General features: G+C 41.2%; 2 protein-coding genes across 2 annotated transcripts in view; one reads left to right on the forward strand and one right to left on the reverse strand.

Moving 5' to 3' along the window:
* LOC131974105 (membrane-associated phosphatidylinositol transfer protein 2-like) overlaps positions 1–9,148 on the forward strand; it is a 51,542-nt gene extending 42,394 nt beyond the window's left edge. Inside the window, exons 18-27 of the mRNA XM_059336251.1 lie at positions 42–206; positions 1,120–1,410; positions 1,935–2,083; positions 2,194–2,310; positions 2,613–2,729; positions 2,811–2,959; positions 3,665–3,814; positions 3,898–4,078; positions 4,253–4,381; positions 4,735–9,148. Of these exons, the coding sequence (XP_059192234.1) occupies positions 42–206; positions 1,120–1,410; positions 1,935–2,083; positions 2,194–2,310; positions 2,613–2,729; positions 2,811–2,959; positions 3,665–3,814; positions 3,898–4,078; positions 4,253–4,381; positions 4,735–5,118 (1,832 nt within the window). The 3' untranslated portion in view covers positions 5,119–9,148. The remainder of the gene's footprint in view (positions 1–41; positions 207–1,119; positions 1,411–1,934; positions 2,084–2,193; positions 2,311–2,612; positions 2,730–2,810; positions 2,960–3,664; positions 3,815–3,897; positions 4,079–4,252; positions 4,382–4,734) is intronic.
* Positions 9,149–9,771: 623 nt separating this feature from the next.
* On the reverse strand, positions 9,772–12,270 carry arl6ip4 (ADP-ribosylation factor-like 6 interacting protein 4). Its single transcript, XM_059336254.1, has 5 exons — positions 11,983–12,270; positions 11,550–11,879; positions 10,345–10,462; positions 10,116–10,185; positions 9,772–10,028 (listed from the first exon to the last, which is right to left on the reverse strand). Exons 1-5 carry the CDS (start codon positions 12,131–12,133, stop codon positions 9,972–9,974), a joined length of 726 nt encoding a protein of 241 aa, XP_059192237.1. The 5' UTR covers positions 12,134–12,270; the 3' UTR covers positions 9,772–9,971.
* Positions 12,271–12,572: the final 302 nt, after the last annotated feature.

The raw sequence follows: 12,572 nt of genomic DNA on the forward strand, positions 1-12,572 counted from the left end.
GTGTCTCTGTCTAATGGGATCTCCTTGTTTCGGCTCAATAGCGGATGTTGTTCAGTCTCATGGTGGTGTCTTCATGGACAGTTCGTACCCCTCATCCCCCGTAACGGGCCCCCTCTCCCGGGGCCAGCGGAGGGCCAGTGAGGTCAGCATTGCCAGCCAGGTCTCAGGAATGGCAGACAGTTACACTGCCACCAACATAGCCAACAGTAAGTGTTCTCCATACCAACCAGCCTCTCTCTTCTCTGCCTTCCACTCACACAAACACTGGGTTAGTTATTCTCCCTCTTACTCCTTTTTTCAGTCTAAATCTTCTCTATATTTCTGCCTTTTCTTTTCTCCTGCCTTATCTTCCCTCTCTCTCTCAACCCCGTCACTCTGACTCTACACACACCTTACACTCCAGCTGGAGCCGTCTAGTCAGCCGGATAGATCCTTTTTCTGCTTCTACTCAGCCAGACTTAACACCTGCATCGTAAGCAAGACTGTCTTGCAGAGAGTTTTCTAAATCTTGTTGAAATTCAAAGTCCCAATATGAGTCAGCAGAGTCCTGATAAAGAGCAAGTGTAGGCGCCACTTTTCACTGTCTGTCTTACTCTTATCCACTGTCTAAATGTAAATGCAATGAACGAGTGCTGCATTTATCTAATGTTGCAATGCATGTGGACACCTGCCTCCCTCAGCCATTCCTGCATTGTCCACTCCCCAGTGCAGTGTTTGCAGAGATGACCGGTTTTCTGTCTTGTTTTATGTGAGATTGTCCTCCAAAGTCGTCCCTCACTATTCCACTTTTGTGACCAGAACCATTTATTTGTACCTTACATTGTTGTTCTGCACGCTGCTGTTTTAGCATTTTCAGAACAACCTTGGAGATGCACACAAACTAACTATAACAGATTTTTCTTCATGAGATATCGAAGCACCAGAAGACGTTCACCAGCATCATCCTGCCCTTTTGCCTTAACTGTAACTATACTAACAATTATTTTTCAGCTTTCTGTTGAAGGCAGCTTACTGACACCCGAAGCATCCCAACATCACTCTTTACACTGTTTAAACTGTCTCACACCAACATGCATCCATTGTTCATGTGATTTCTTTCTCTTTGTTTTCTCCCCATAGCGAAATCATGCCAAATTAACCAATCCAAAAAGTTCAGCCTTCTGTCCCAGCTCGCCCTTACATCACAAAACAAATTCTTCCTGAAAACTCCTCCTAACTCCCGTAAGAAAACTGAGGCTGGCAAGGCTGACGGATCTCCTGATGCAGATGTAGTGGCAGAGCTGGACAGTGAGGTGGACGCTAGTGACGTTCTAAGTCCCACTGGCCAGTACGAGAACTGCCTGTCACCCGGGCTGGACAATGCTATATCTGATCTGGTCTCACTGGACTCCCAGGCTGAAGTGGACCAAGGTATTTTTCTAAGGGAGGGGTCTTCTGAAATCAACGTGAGGCTGCAGGTCTTTTCTCTGCGCTGTTCTGTACTGTGTCAAAATCCAAAATCAAAACGCTGCTTCCCCAGAAAGCCTCTTTTTCTTCTCCTTTACCTGAATTCCTTTAAAAATGTAATTCATGAGGATTTAAGCCAATCACATCCGTTGGTGAGGAATAATGTTTGTATAAATCAAGAACTTTTTTTCATACCCCTACTAACATGAATAACTATCTTCAGTTGCTCATATAATCATGTGTCAGTTCTAACTACCTTTTTCTTCCCTCTGCTCTTGATTTCCCTGTTAATAACAATTATAAACAAAAGATTTCCTTCTTTTAGCTGAAGAACTGCTGGGATCGGTGATGATTGTGCTTTAAGGTTGAAATTATCTTTCTGCTTTAGCTTCAGGGGTGTTGCACCTTTGTGTGGCATGGCACCTCACTCTGGCTCTTACAGTTTCAGCTTACATGTCTGCATCCTATTCATCCCATTCCCATCACAGTTGCAGCACGTTGGTGGGGCACAAAGCGGCTGGACTTTGCCCTGTACTGCCCCGATGCTCTGACCGCTTTCCCCACAGTGGCTTTACCGCACCTCTTCCACGCATCATACTGGGAGTCCACTGATGTTGTGTCTTTCCTCCTGAGACAGGTGAGTAAACATTAGAATACCTGACACTCTTTATGGCATGTTAATAAGTAGCCAGCAGGCTTTTATTCTGTCAGAGATACAGAGTTCAGTCAATGAAATGTCTCCGGTAGGTCATGAGGCATGAAAACTCAAGCATCCTGGAGCTCGATGGGAAAGAAGTGACTGAATTCACCCCGTCCAAACCTCGAGAGAAGTGGCTCCGCAAGAGGACTCATGTGAAGATCAGGGTAGGCATCAGACCGACAAACGTCTTAGGGGACACAAAATGCTTCACAAAATCCTGACTTCTTCCTTTGTCTCTGACCTTTTTTTTACCCCTAAAATCCATAAGATGTGTGGACGTAGCCACCATGTGGACGTAGCCACCATGATGTGAAGTGGAGTCTCCCGCTGCTGGTCATTAGAAAGAATGCAGTTTTAAGGCACTTCTGCTCTGGCTTTACTCTTCAGGCTAAATATAAAGGAAAAAATGCTTGACTAAAATATAACATTTTTATATAAATGTATCTTTCTTTCACTCTTTTAACAGAACGTGACTGCCAACCATCGCGTAAATGACGCTGTGTTCACAGAAGACTCCCAGCAGACTGTGACAGGTCGCTTTATGTACGGCCCTCTGGACATGGTCACCTTGGCCGGAGAAAAGGTGATCCCTCTGTAACCACCACAACAGTAACATCAGTAATGCCTGTGTGGTTGGTGCTCATGGTCTTGTAATGCTGTACAGGTGGATCTTCACATCATGAGGCAGCCTCCATCAGGAGAGTGGGTGTACTTCAACACAGAAGTGACCAACAGCAGCGGCCGCGTGTCTTTTGTCCTCCCAGAGGACAAACGTCTGGGCATCGGAGTCTACCCAGTCAAAATGGTTGTCAGGTAAGATTAGTTTGACCTTTTCAGTCAGCCATTTTTTGCATCAGATATGTTGGCTGACTCCTAATGTTCACCTTGCAGGTTTGCAGACTGAGCCCTAAAATATCCACCATGTGAGAGAATTTTTTTTCAAAATGTTGAGAATGACTAGTTCTCTGGGAAATACAGACCCGGTGTGATGAATCAAAAGCCTTTACTTAATGCAGCACGGAGACAAGACCACAGCATGGTTGTTCTCTATCGAACATACAGTTTGTCCTGTCTTATATACTAGGAGGTGCTTTCCATGAACAACAGACGTAGTGCACTAAAATAATAAAAGACCAAACGGCCACAACATTCCTGCCTGACTCAACTGCTCCTCCACTGGCATGCAGTCTTGTACTGCACATGCCCTACCAATACCAAAAAATTCCAACAGCCATTATCACATGAAGTCTGCAGGAGTATTAAATAGCAAGACTATAAAAGCTGCTGTATGCTCATTGCTGTGAGTGACAACTACAGTCATGTGCCACGGTGATCACTGCAGATTAAGAGATAGAAATCTGATTTATAGGCTGTTTTTGTGAGTGCCGTTATAGTATTTTAGCTATAAAAGTTAGTTTTTGTGTTTCAGTGTCCTTGAGAGGACAGTCAAGAAAAAAAAAATTTTCACTCCAAAATTCCCAATTGTCTTTCCCTCTGTTTTTGTTTTTCCTTTCTCAGGGGCGACCACACAGTTGCAGACAGCTACCTGACGGTTATTCCACGTGGCACAGAGTTCGTGGTATTCAGCATCGACGGGTCGTTTGCAGCCAGTGTGTCGATCATGGGCAGTGATCCCAAAGTGCGGGCAGGAGCTGTGGATGTCGTCAGGTGCCTAGCTGCTCTTCTTCTTCTGTTTTTTTTCAGCTGTGAGCATGTGGATTTCTTCTTCATTCTGTTCCTCCTGGTTGCAGGCACTGGCAAGATTTAGGCTATTTGATCATCTATGTGACAGGACGACCAGACATGCAAAAGCAGCGTGTAGTGGCTTGGTTATCTCAGCACAACTTCCCTCATGGCATCGTCTCCTTCTGTGACGGCCTGGTCCACGACCCGCTCAGACACAAGGCCAACTTCCTCAAGTCGCTGACAGAGGTCAGACTGGGAGGGGTTCCATGTCTATGCATGTGTAGTCTTGATATTTGTGGGACAATGAATATACTGTAGAGGGGAATACCAAAACTGTAATCCTGGCATGGTATTACTATGAGAAATATTATCAAAGAAAATACAAATTGCCAAACAGCCCTCTCATTTGACCGTTTACAGGTTCACATGAAGATTTTCGCTGGCTATGGATCAACCAAAGACATTTCAGTCTACACCTCCATTGGCCTCCCTCCCTCCCAAATATACATCGTGGGAAGACCCTCCAAGAAGATGCAGAACCAGTGCCAGGTAGCATTTCATTAGCATAACTGGGGAAACTATTTTTGCTTTTAACAATTAATATCACATTTGCTTATTGCATGGAAATATCTAAATTCTGAAGAAAAATATTTAAAGGTCCCACAGTGTTAAAAACAAACAAACGCTCAATCAACTCAGAAATTCATGCAGCTTTTATTCTACAATTGCCTTTAAACTTTAAACTTCTGTAATGCTGTGATGTTACAACTTTACTATATTTAGAAACTGCTGCAACAGTGCCATTACAGTTAACATTTCCCAGCTACAATGATAGTGCAGAATATAAAATGGCCAGATTCTTTGGAGTTGACAGTACGTCTCTTCTCTGATCCCCTCAACAGTTCATCACAGAGGGATATGCGGCTCATTTGTCCCAGCTGGAGTACAGCCACCGTTCTCGACCAGCCAAGTCCAGCAGCGCACGCATGGTCCTACGTAAAGGCAGCTTCGGCTTGGGTGCAAACAGCGACTTCCTGAGGAAGAGGAACCACCTGCTGCGCACCATCTCCTCCCAACCGGCCCCCAGCTCCCCGACAGGCAGCATCCACAACAGGCCCGAGCGCACACAGAGCCAATCGGACGGCGAAAGGCTGGAGCGAGAGCGGCTGGAGTGCGCTCACAGCTACGGCCAGGGAGCTGCACAGCGCAGCATGAGCATCACAGCCAGCTGCTGGGGCCGCAGCAGCAGCACCAAGCTGGAGCCAGGCGTTCTCAGCCCCAAATGAGATGCGAGAGACGTTGTGAGAGCAGTTTCGGCAGAGTGACTTTAAAATGCAATGCTGAGGAAGATACCCAAGACAAAGATAAATGCAAAGAGTGAAAAACAGTTGCACCAGATGGGTAAATACCACGATGAAAACAACAGGTGCTACAAACCACTCTTTATAAACTAATGCCAGTCACACTCTACACAGATATTTATGAACAGAGGCTTGAATATATTTATTATACAACACACACAAACAGCAGACATTTCAACGAGCATCTTCCTGAAACAGGAACATGCATACAAAGAGACATAGCATATATTGTAGGGATCCAGACTGTTTCTACTGTTTAATAAATATTTATCAGTCTTGAATACACGGTCAGTTTTCCTCATACAGCAGGCTTATAGATTGGAGATGGTTACATAAACAAGCACCCCAATGCTGTATACTTACAACACAAAGCTGTTACAGACAGCCTGAATCTGCTCTGTAACAGACTACTGCCACTGCAAGCACAGCAATTACTAAAGAGATCAGCTTTGTTAATAGAGGTTTTAAAGCTACGTCCTTTCTATGTGATAATCAGATATGTTCTTGGAAAAGAGCTGAGAACCAGGTAAAACTGGATTGAATGTGTTTCTCAGTGTGAACAAACAAACACACAATCATTAAACAAAAGTTTTTTTTTTCACTTTTTTTAGCATTAGCATTATTTCTATTTATTTTTTATCTTACCAGGATAAGGATAACCAGGTCCCATTGACATTTAAAAAAGCTGTTTTTAAGGGAATTCTGTCTGAAATAAGCAGCAGCAGCAGCACAAGATAAAAACAAGTGATTGTAATCAGACACCAAACAGAAGATACAATACAAGGGGCAAAGTGCAGCACAAGCCACACATATCAGTTTAACCCCAAGAGACCCGCAGGACCACCGGAGATAATTGTAGTTAGTCCTCGGCTTTTGGGCTTTTTTAGGTGTTGTTTGTTTAATATCTGCTCTAGCTCCACCAAATTTTTGTACAATAATATGGTAATAATTATGGTCCAAAATGATGAAATATTGCTTTGTTGTAATCAAAATTGTAGTTTTTTCTTTGGGGAAGACCCTCAAACTCCTCAACATTTGTGCACATACAGTCATGGAAAAAATGATTGGACCACCCTTGTTTTCCTCAATTTATTGTTCATTTAATGCCTGGTACAACTAAAGGTACATTTATTTCAACAGATATAATGATAACATGGTTATCTTGATAATGATTTAGGTTATTATCAAGAAAACCATGGAAAATGGCTAGATATCAGCTCTTAAATGAAACTCTTATGAGCTATTTTTGTTGTTATCATTATATTTGTCCAAACAACTATACCTTTAGTTGTGCCAGGCATTAAAATGAACAATAAATTAAAGAAAACAATGGTCTAATTATTTTTTCCATGACTGTAAGTCTTCTTTAAACTAATGCAGAAAACACTGCATAAAAGCCCTTTTCCCACTGTCATTACAAATGTATAAAAGTCCTGTGACCACGGAGAGTACTGTCCAGCTATGAAGTACACATACATAGATTTAAAAAACAGTTATTGCTCTGTGAGACAAAATGAAATGATTCGATCACAATCTACCACCTGTTGCCTGCACGCTTCTAACATTTACAAACCATAATGACTAAATAATGTTTCTCCAAACCATACAGTCCAGTTTTACTTGTTTTCTAGCTGTCCTTCAGACCAAAGAACCATCCAAATATCACATGAAGCAAACAGCGAAATTACCCTTTAATAACTACGGTTGCAGCTGAAACTGTTCCTGGGATTTTCTAGCATTTCACCACATCTCACCGCACTGAGCTGCTGAACCTTCTGAGTCAGTAATGTGTGACTCAGTTATGGGATATAAACTCTTACTACTGTATGGTTAATGTGCCAAAGTAAACAGTATAGAATGATATGCTGTAAATGAACAGACAGGAAGTGAGAAAGGTCTCTTGTGTAAAAATGGAATGGATTGTGTAAGTATGTGATTGAATGGCTTCACAAGGCTTGTACATAATTGTTATATTACAGTGCAGATCTGGTATCTGGTCCACTGAAGACCAGTTTCAAGTGTCTTCTTTACTCTGGGGGTAAACACCGCCTCATTCAGGATACACTTTAATGATTGATGATGATAATTATTGTTATTTAAGATTATAGATATTTTAAAAATGTATGGATTTTGTGAACAAAATGTGTTTTAAGATTACTTTATAGCTATATTGTGTTTTTATTTCTTCAAACTTCAGTTGCAGCAGCCAAAACTAAAAGAGGTCTTTGCCTGGCACAGTATTGTATTTTTATTATGTTATCTTGCAGATCACCAGACTTGTATCAACAGAACTGCTATCTTGTGTCATATATTGTATGTTTATTATCTATTTTGGAAATTTGGGATAAGGCTTCTCTCGGGTTATCCCTACGCTGTAAATGAAGCGTTGAATGTGCTCATAGATAATCCTCCTTAGGTTAAGGTCTCTTTTTTCTGTTCTGCTGCGCCTTTTAGAGGAAGAAAAATCTGCAAATTGTAAATTCTGTACAAAATGCTGTCAGAAGTAGGAACACAGAGCTAAGACTTACTTCATGCTGTTCGCCATTTGTTTCTGAAATGGGTACAAATTTGTGATTTATTCATTCAAATTATGTTTATTTGCCCCTCTAATAGTCACGTAGAGAGATGACTGCAATGGACCAATATTGGCTCAAATGTAAGGGAAACGTGCAATATTACTCAACCGCACCACAAACGGACTGTGTTGAGGAATGGCACAGTGCATTGACAATCAGTTCAACAGGCACATATTCTACAGACGTCAAACTGCAGAGGGAATAGGAACATTCATGAAACGCACAGGGTACTCATGCAGCATTGGTAGATTTCGTTAAAAAACAAAGTGCCACTTACCTGATAATGGTGTGAAATCTTCGCTTTGTTTTTGAGGCTTGGATCACCGGTTCCAGACCCCCAGGGAGCTCGACACAAGATTTATTTTACTTTACACATTTCTTAATTGCAGAGTTGACAGTTTTGCTCTCAACCCTTTTCTGTTTGACTCCATTAAAGCCACCACAAGGAAAAGGGTGCAATGGATTTATAATTCAAGACAAAGCAAGAGCATCATTGCAAAACAGAATGTGGCACAATAATCATTTTATTTCAAGTTGTTTTCATAATCTATGAGCAAAAATTTTAATCGCCCAGTGTAGTGACGTGTAACGCATTCAGAGCTGTTTCTAGCAGTCTTGGTGAAGAAAGGTGTAGTTATAAACCGTACCAAAGTCCCTCTGCGTTTTGACCATTTCAGAGATTCGGCCTGAAGCCATACATAAAAATCTTTCGAAGGCTCTTTGTACATTGATAGCAATTAGAGAAAAAAAGGGAATACTGTAAAACGTACACTCATCTAAAGATGGTTACTACTCAACCATATGTCCTTCCGCAGAGATCTGAATCACCTGGGTACTCAAATCCAGAGAATGTAAAGAGGAAGCGGTGCGGTTATCTGTGAAGTTTGGATACCTCTGGGCAGAAAATTGCCTCGATTCTGCTTCTGACACACGCATTACCAGAGGCCTTACATTTCCCTTTTCTGCCTTACATTGACCATTGTGTTGCGAGGCCTGGAATAACGCTGCTCACTCCCAAATTGACAAGGATAGACTGCTGCTGTTGATAGACTTTGTGGAGATAGGAAAAGGCCATATTTTCTTAAAAGGCTTTGGCTTGTTTTCACTTTCAAGGAAATGTACAAAGGAGAAATCTATTTGACATATTTCACCACCATTAGGCAATCTGTCAATGTCTCTAGCTCCCCGGGTTAATGCAATGCCACCGCTGTTAGATCGACAGTTAGCATTCATAGGCTGTACATATATATATGCAACATACCTTGGTAAATATTTTCATTGTACAGGGTGTGTATCTTGTAGGTTTTGGATAACTTCATTTTATCCATTCCCTTGTGTTTTTATGTACAGTGTATAAAGAACATATAAAGAACAACTCAGTCACTTTGGCCTTTTTTCACACTGTCATAAGGAATGGGTCAGCTCAAGGAAGAGGCCGGTCTTTTCAGAGAGCGGGGTTTATTCACATAGGAGAATTCACTGCAATTAAACGGTTTATTTCTCGGGAACTACTTCAAACAAATGAAGATCTAAAGGTGAGTAGAAGTGAGTGTTGAGTATGTGGGGGAAAAGAAGGTTGAACACATAAACCGACTTCTTAATGTCTTTGATTTTAAGGACAACATGAATCAGCTGATTTCAGATATACCATTATGTATAATTTCCCCCCCCTTTCTGTTACCTTAGAGGACAAAAAATGTCCACGTAAAAAATTACAAAAGAAATATACTTATTTTCCACTTTGACCAAGTCAACTTACAAAAATTCTGAAAAAGTCTCACACCCATGCAAAAATGTCTGCCATTTGCATTTACACAACCAAAATGATCAAAAAATTAAAAAGCAAAGAAGGCCTTGTAGTCTATTCAGGATTTAACCTTAATATACAAACAAATGCTTTAAAACTGATTCCCAAACTAGGAAACTAAAGGAACGCCAATTATTTTGGGTGTCTTCCTTGTGAAGAGTTTCTTTTGCAGATCTCAGTAAGTAGCACACAAACTCCAGCAAAGGTTTAATTGGGCAAATAACTAGGAGACGGTGTCCTTTTACCTGGATTTAACTGGTTTAGATTGGTTTACATCAGGAGAACATGTCCCCATAACTTTGCACCTTCACTCCTGTACAGTGAAATCACAGGCAACTGTTTATAATTTTTAAAGTTCAGCTTATTGATGCTCCTGAAGTAGGTCACAGTCTCTTCTACCTCTTGATTCCCAGTTTCTTCTGGAAGGCGTTCCCGTCTCCCTTGGTGGCCTGCTATAATATGAATAGAAGTTCAATGTTAGACATAAGGGACCGTGACACTGAATTTCACAAGGTTAGAATTGAAGCTTTCTGTTGTACCTTGTTAATATCTTTGTGTTTTTCTCGGCTGACTATCTCCTCAATGATCTCTCCTTCTCCTCTCACCAACCTGGAAGAAGAACATGTCACCTATTACATCACAACAATTGAATTACTTAAAGAGAAGAAGCTCTGAGGTGAAAGTATTTAACCATCCTTTGAATCTGAACAAACATCTGAACAAGTGAGCTGCTCCTGTAGTGGATAGTAAACTGTAGCTCTGTCTCACCTGGTGCGTCCCGTCTCCGGGTCCACCACCCGGCGGATCACACTCTGTCTGGCCTCATACTCCTCTTTGGTGAGGGGCCTCTTGGTGGAGAGTCGGGCCTTCTGCTCATCTGTCATCACTGCAGAGAAATACAAAGAATTTATTGCTCATTAGGTTATATTATGATATAATTAGAGTCATTTGTCAAAATGTACTAAACAGGGTGTTTATATATTTTTTATTTTACTCACTGTGGCCTTGTATTTTACTGCAAAATATAAGTTCTGCACCTCTATGTAATCAGCACAATCATGGCTTTAAGTGTCAAAAATGGCATTTGTGCAGAATAACATAAATGAACATTCGCAAAAGCTCCGCCCCCTTAGTTACTGTTGCTTAATGTTGCTATGCCCGTCAAGCTTCCAGGACCGTCAGCAGCTGTGGAGCAGTTTTTGAGTAATACCTCCGAAAGGTAGGCAGCCCATTCACAAAAATGCTACAAAGATTAAAATATAATAGGTTCATAATGGCCTGTTTTGATGTTATGTTCAGCATTGATACACACACTACAGGGCTGTACATTAACTTTTTTGCTAAGTTGATAGTTTTGTAGCACAATCCACAAAATCCTGCATACACACGTTTTTTTTAAAAATTGGAAGAAATGTATACACACAACACTTTCCAAGTGTGATAAATATTTGAGAAAAAAACATGGGTCTCCAAATGCTTTACATATTTTACATTTTTTTTTTACAACCTCTCCTGTCCTCTCCTCTCTGCTCTGTGTAAACAGCCTGCATTGTTTCCTGTCCTGTCTGATTTTCAGAGATTATTTGTTGTTCCTCTCTGCAAAACCAATCATGGTTTCCTAGTTTAAAATACATTTTAATGATTTTAACTGGATCTGGTTTTCCGATAAAATAAGGTGATTTTGACAGAAATATATAAAAATTCTAAGCTTCAATTTAGTTACTTTTGTCACGGAAACGTTAACCTATGAAATGTTCAAGGACTGTCGGATGATATTTTACAAATTCAGACGATAATGCTCGTTTTACAGGGTTCTTCTAGGATAAACAGTGGATGTAAACATACTTTTCAACCCCAGTGGATTCGGAGGGTTAATGTTGCTGCTGGTAAACTAATTTCATTAACTTTATATGCTGCATTTAAATGTTTTAATATGTAGAAAAAGCACAGTGTGAACTGATGTAATGTCCCACCAGGTCCGAGCTCCATCGTCCCCTCGTCACTCTGCCACACCTCCAGGTAAGATGGAGTTTTCTCGGCTGGAGGGTCGGGCAGCACCACCTCTGCTTTCTTCTTCTCCTCCTTCTTCTTCAGCTTCTCTTTCTTTTTTTTCTCTTTTTTCCTCTGTTTCTTCAGCTTTGCCTTTTTCTTCTTGGACTTCTTTTTCTTGGCTTTACTTTTCCTCTTTTTTGTCTTTTCATCATTAGACGAGGGTGAAGACGAAGAGGATGAAGAAGAGGTGGAAGAAGAAGATGAAGAAGAGGAGGAGCTTCTTCTACGCTTCTTTTTATGTATTTTCACATCTGAGGGAAACAGGAGAAAATCAATTTAAAACTTTTTAATGATACGCCTTTGTTTCTTTTAAAGCTTCGTTTGTACCTTTAAAAAAAATTAATGAGTCCCAACCTTGACTTTTGTGTGGTGTTTTCTTTGACGATCTGCTTCGACTCCTGCTGCTGGACGAGGAAGAAGAGGACGAAGAAGAAGAAGAGGACCGTCTGCGTTTCTTCTTCTTGTCGTGTTTTTTCTCTCTGTCAGGTGACCTGCTGCGACCCATCACTGAGAATACAAAAATCCACACGGAAAACCTGTTTGAAGCTCATAAAACGCAGAAAAATGTGCCGCTGCAGCCACAGAAAACTGGATCCTTTAGTTTACGGAAGTCTGTGCGTCTTCCTTCACCTTCCGGCCGGCCCGGAAACATAATTAAGGTTAGTAGTTCCTACTTGAGTTCCGCTGTCGTGACAAAAAGTGATTGCCTGCCAGAATCTGATTTCTGGCCGCGGGAGCGCGCACGGCAGCCCGTTGAGCGGTCAGATCTTTACATTATGAAGTTCATGAATGAGATCAAGTCATATTTAGGCTGAAATAACCTTTGAGTAACTATACTATGCCTTCAATCAGTTTTTGCGAGGTGAAAACTGAAATAGACGTGTCTATCACGTAGTTGCCATGTCTGATTTCGCTACAAACTACACTTCTTTTGGCCACAGTTG

Source organism: Centropristis striata, chromosome 7 (assembly GCF_030273125.1).
Source record: "Centropristis striata isolate RG_2023a ecotype Rhode Island chromosome 7, C.striata_1.0, whole genome shotgun sequence".
Classification (NCBI taxonomy): domain Eukaryota; kingdom Metazoa; phylum Chordata; class Actinopteri; order Perciformes; family Serranidae; genus Centropristis; species Centropristis striata.

Excerpts from the sequence above, each read along its gene's own strand:
- arl6ip4 (XM_059336254.1), bottom strand. The coding sequence starts at position 12,133 with ATGGGTCGCAGCAGGTCACCTGACAGAGAGAAAAAACACGACAAGAAG. Across the intron at positions 10,186-10,344 it reads CCGGAGACGGGACGCACCAG|GTTGGTGAGAGGAGAAGGAG; the intron begins GTGAGACAGAGC and ends TTCTTCTTCCAG. Across the intron at positions 10,029-10,115 it reads AACACAAAGATATTAACAAG|CAGGCCACCAAGGGAGACGG; the intron begins GTACAACAGAAA and ends TTCATATTATAG.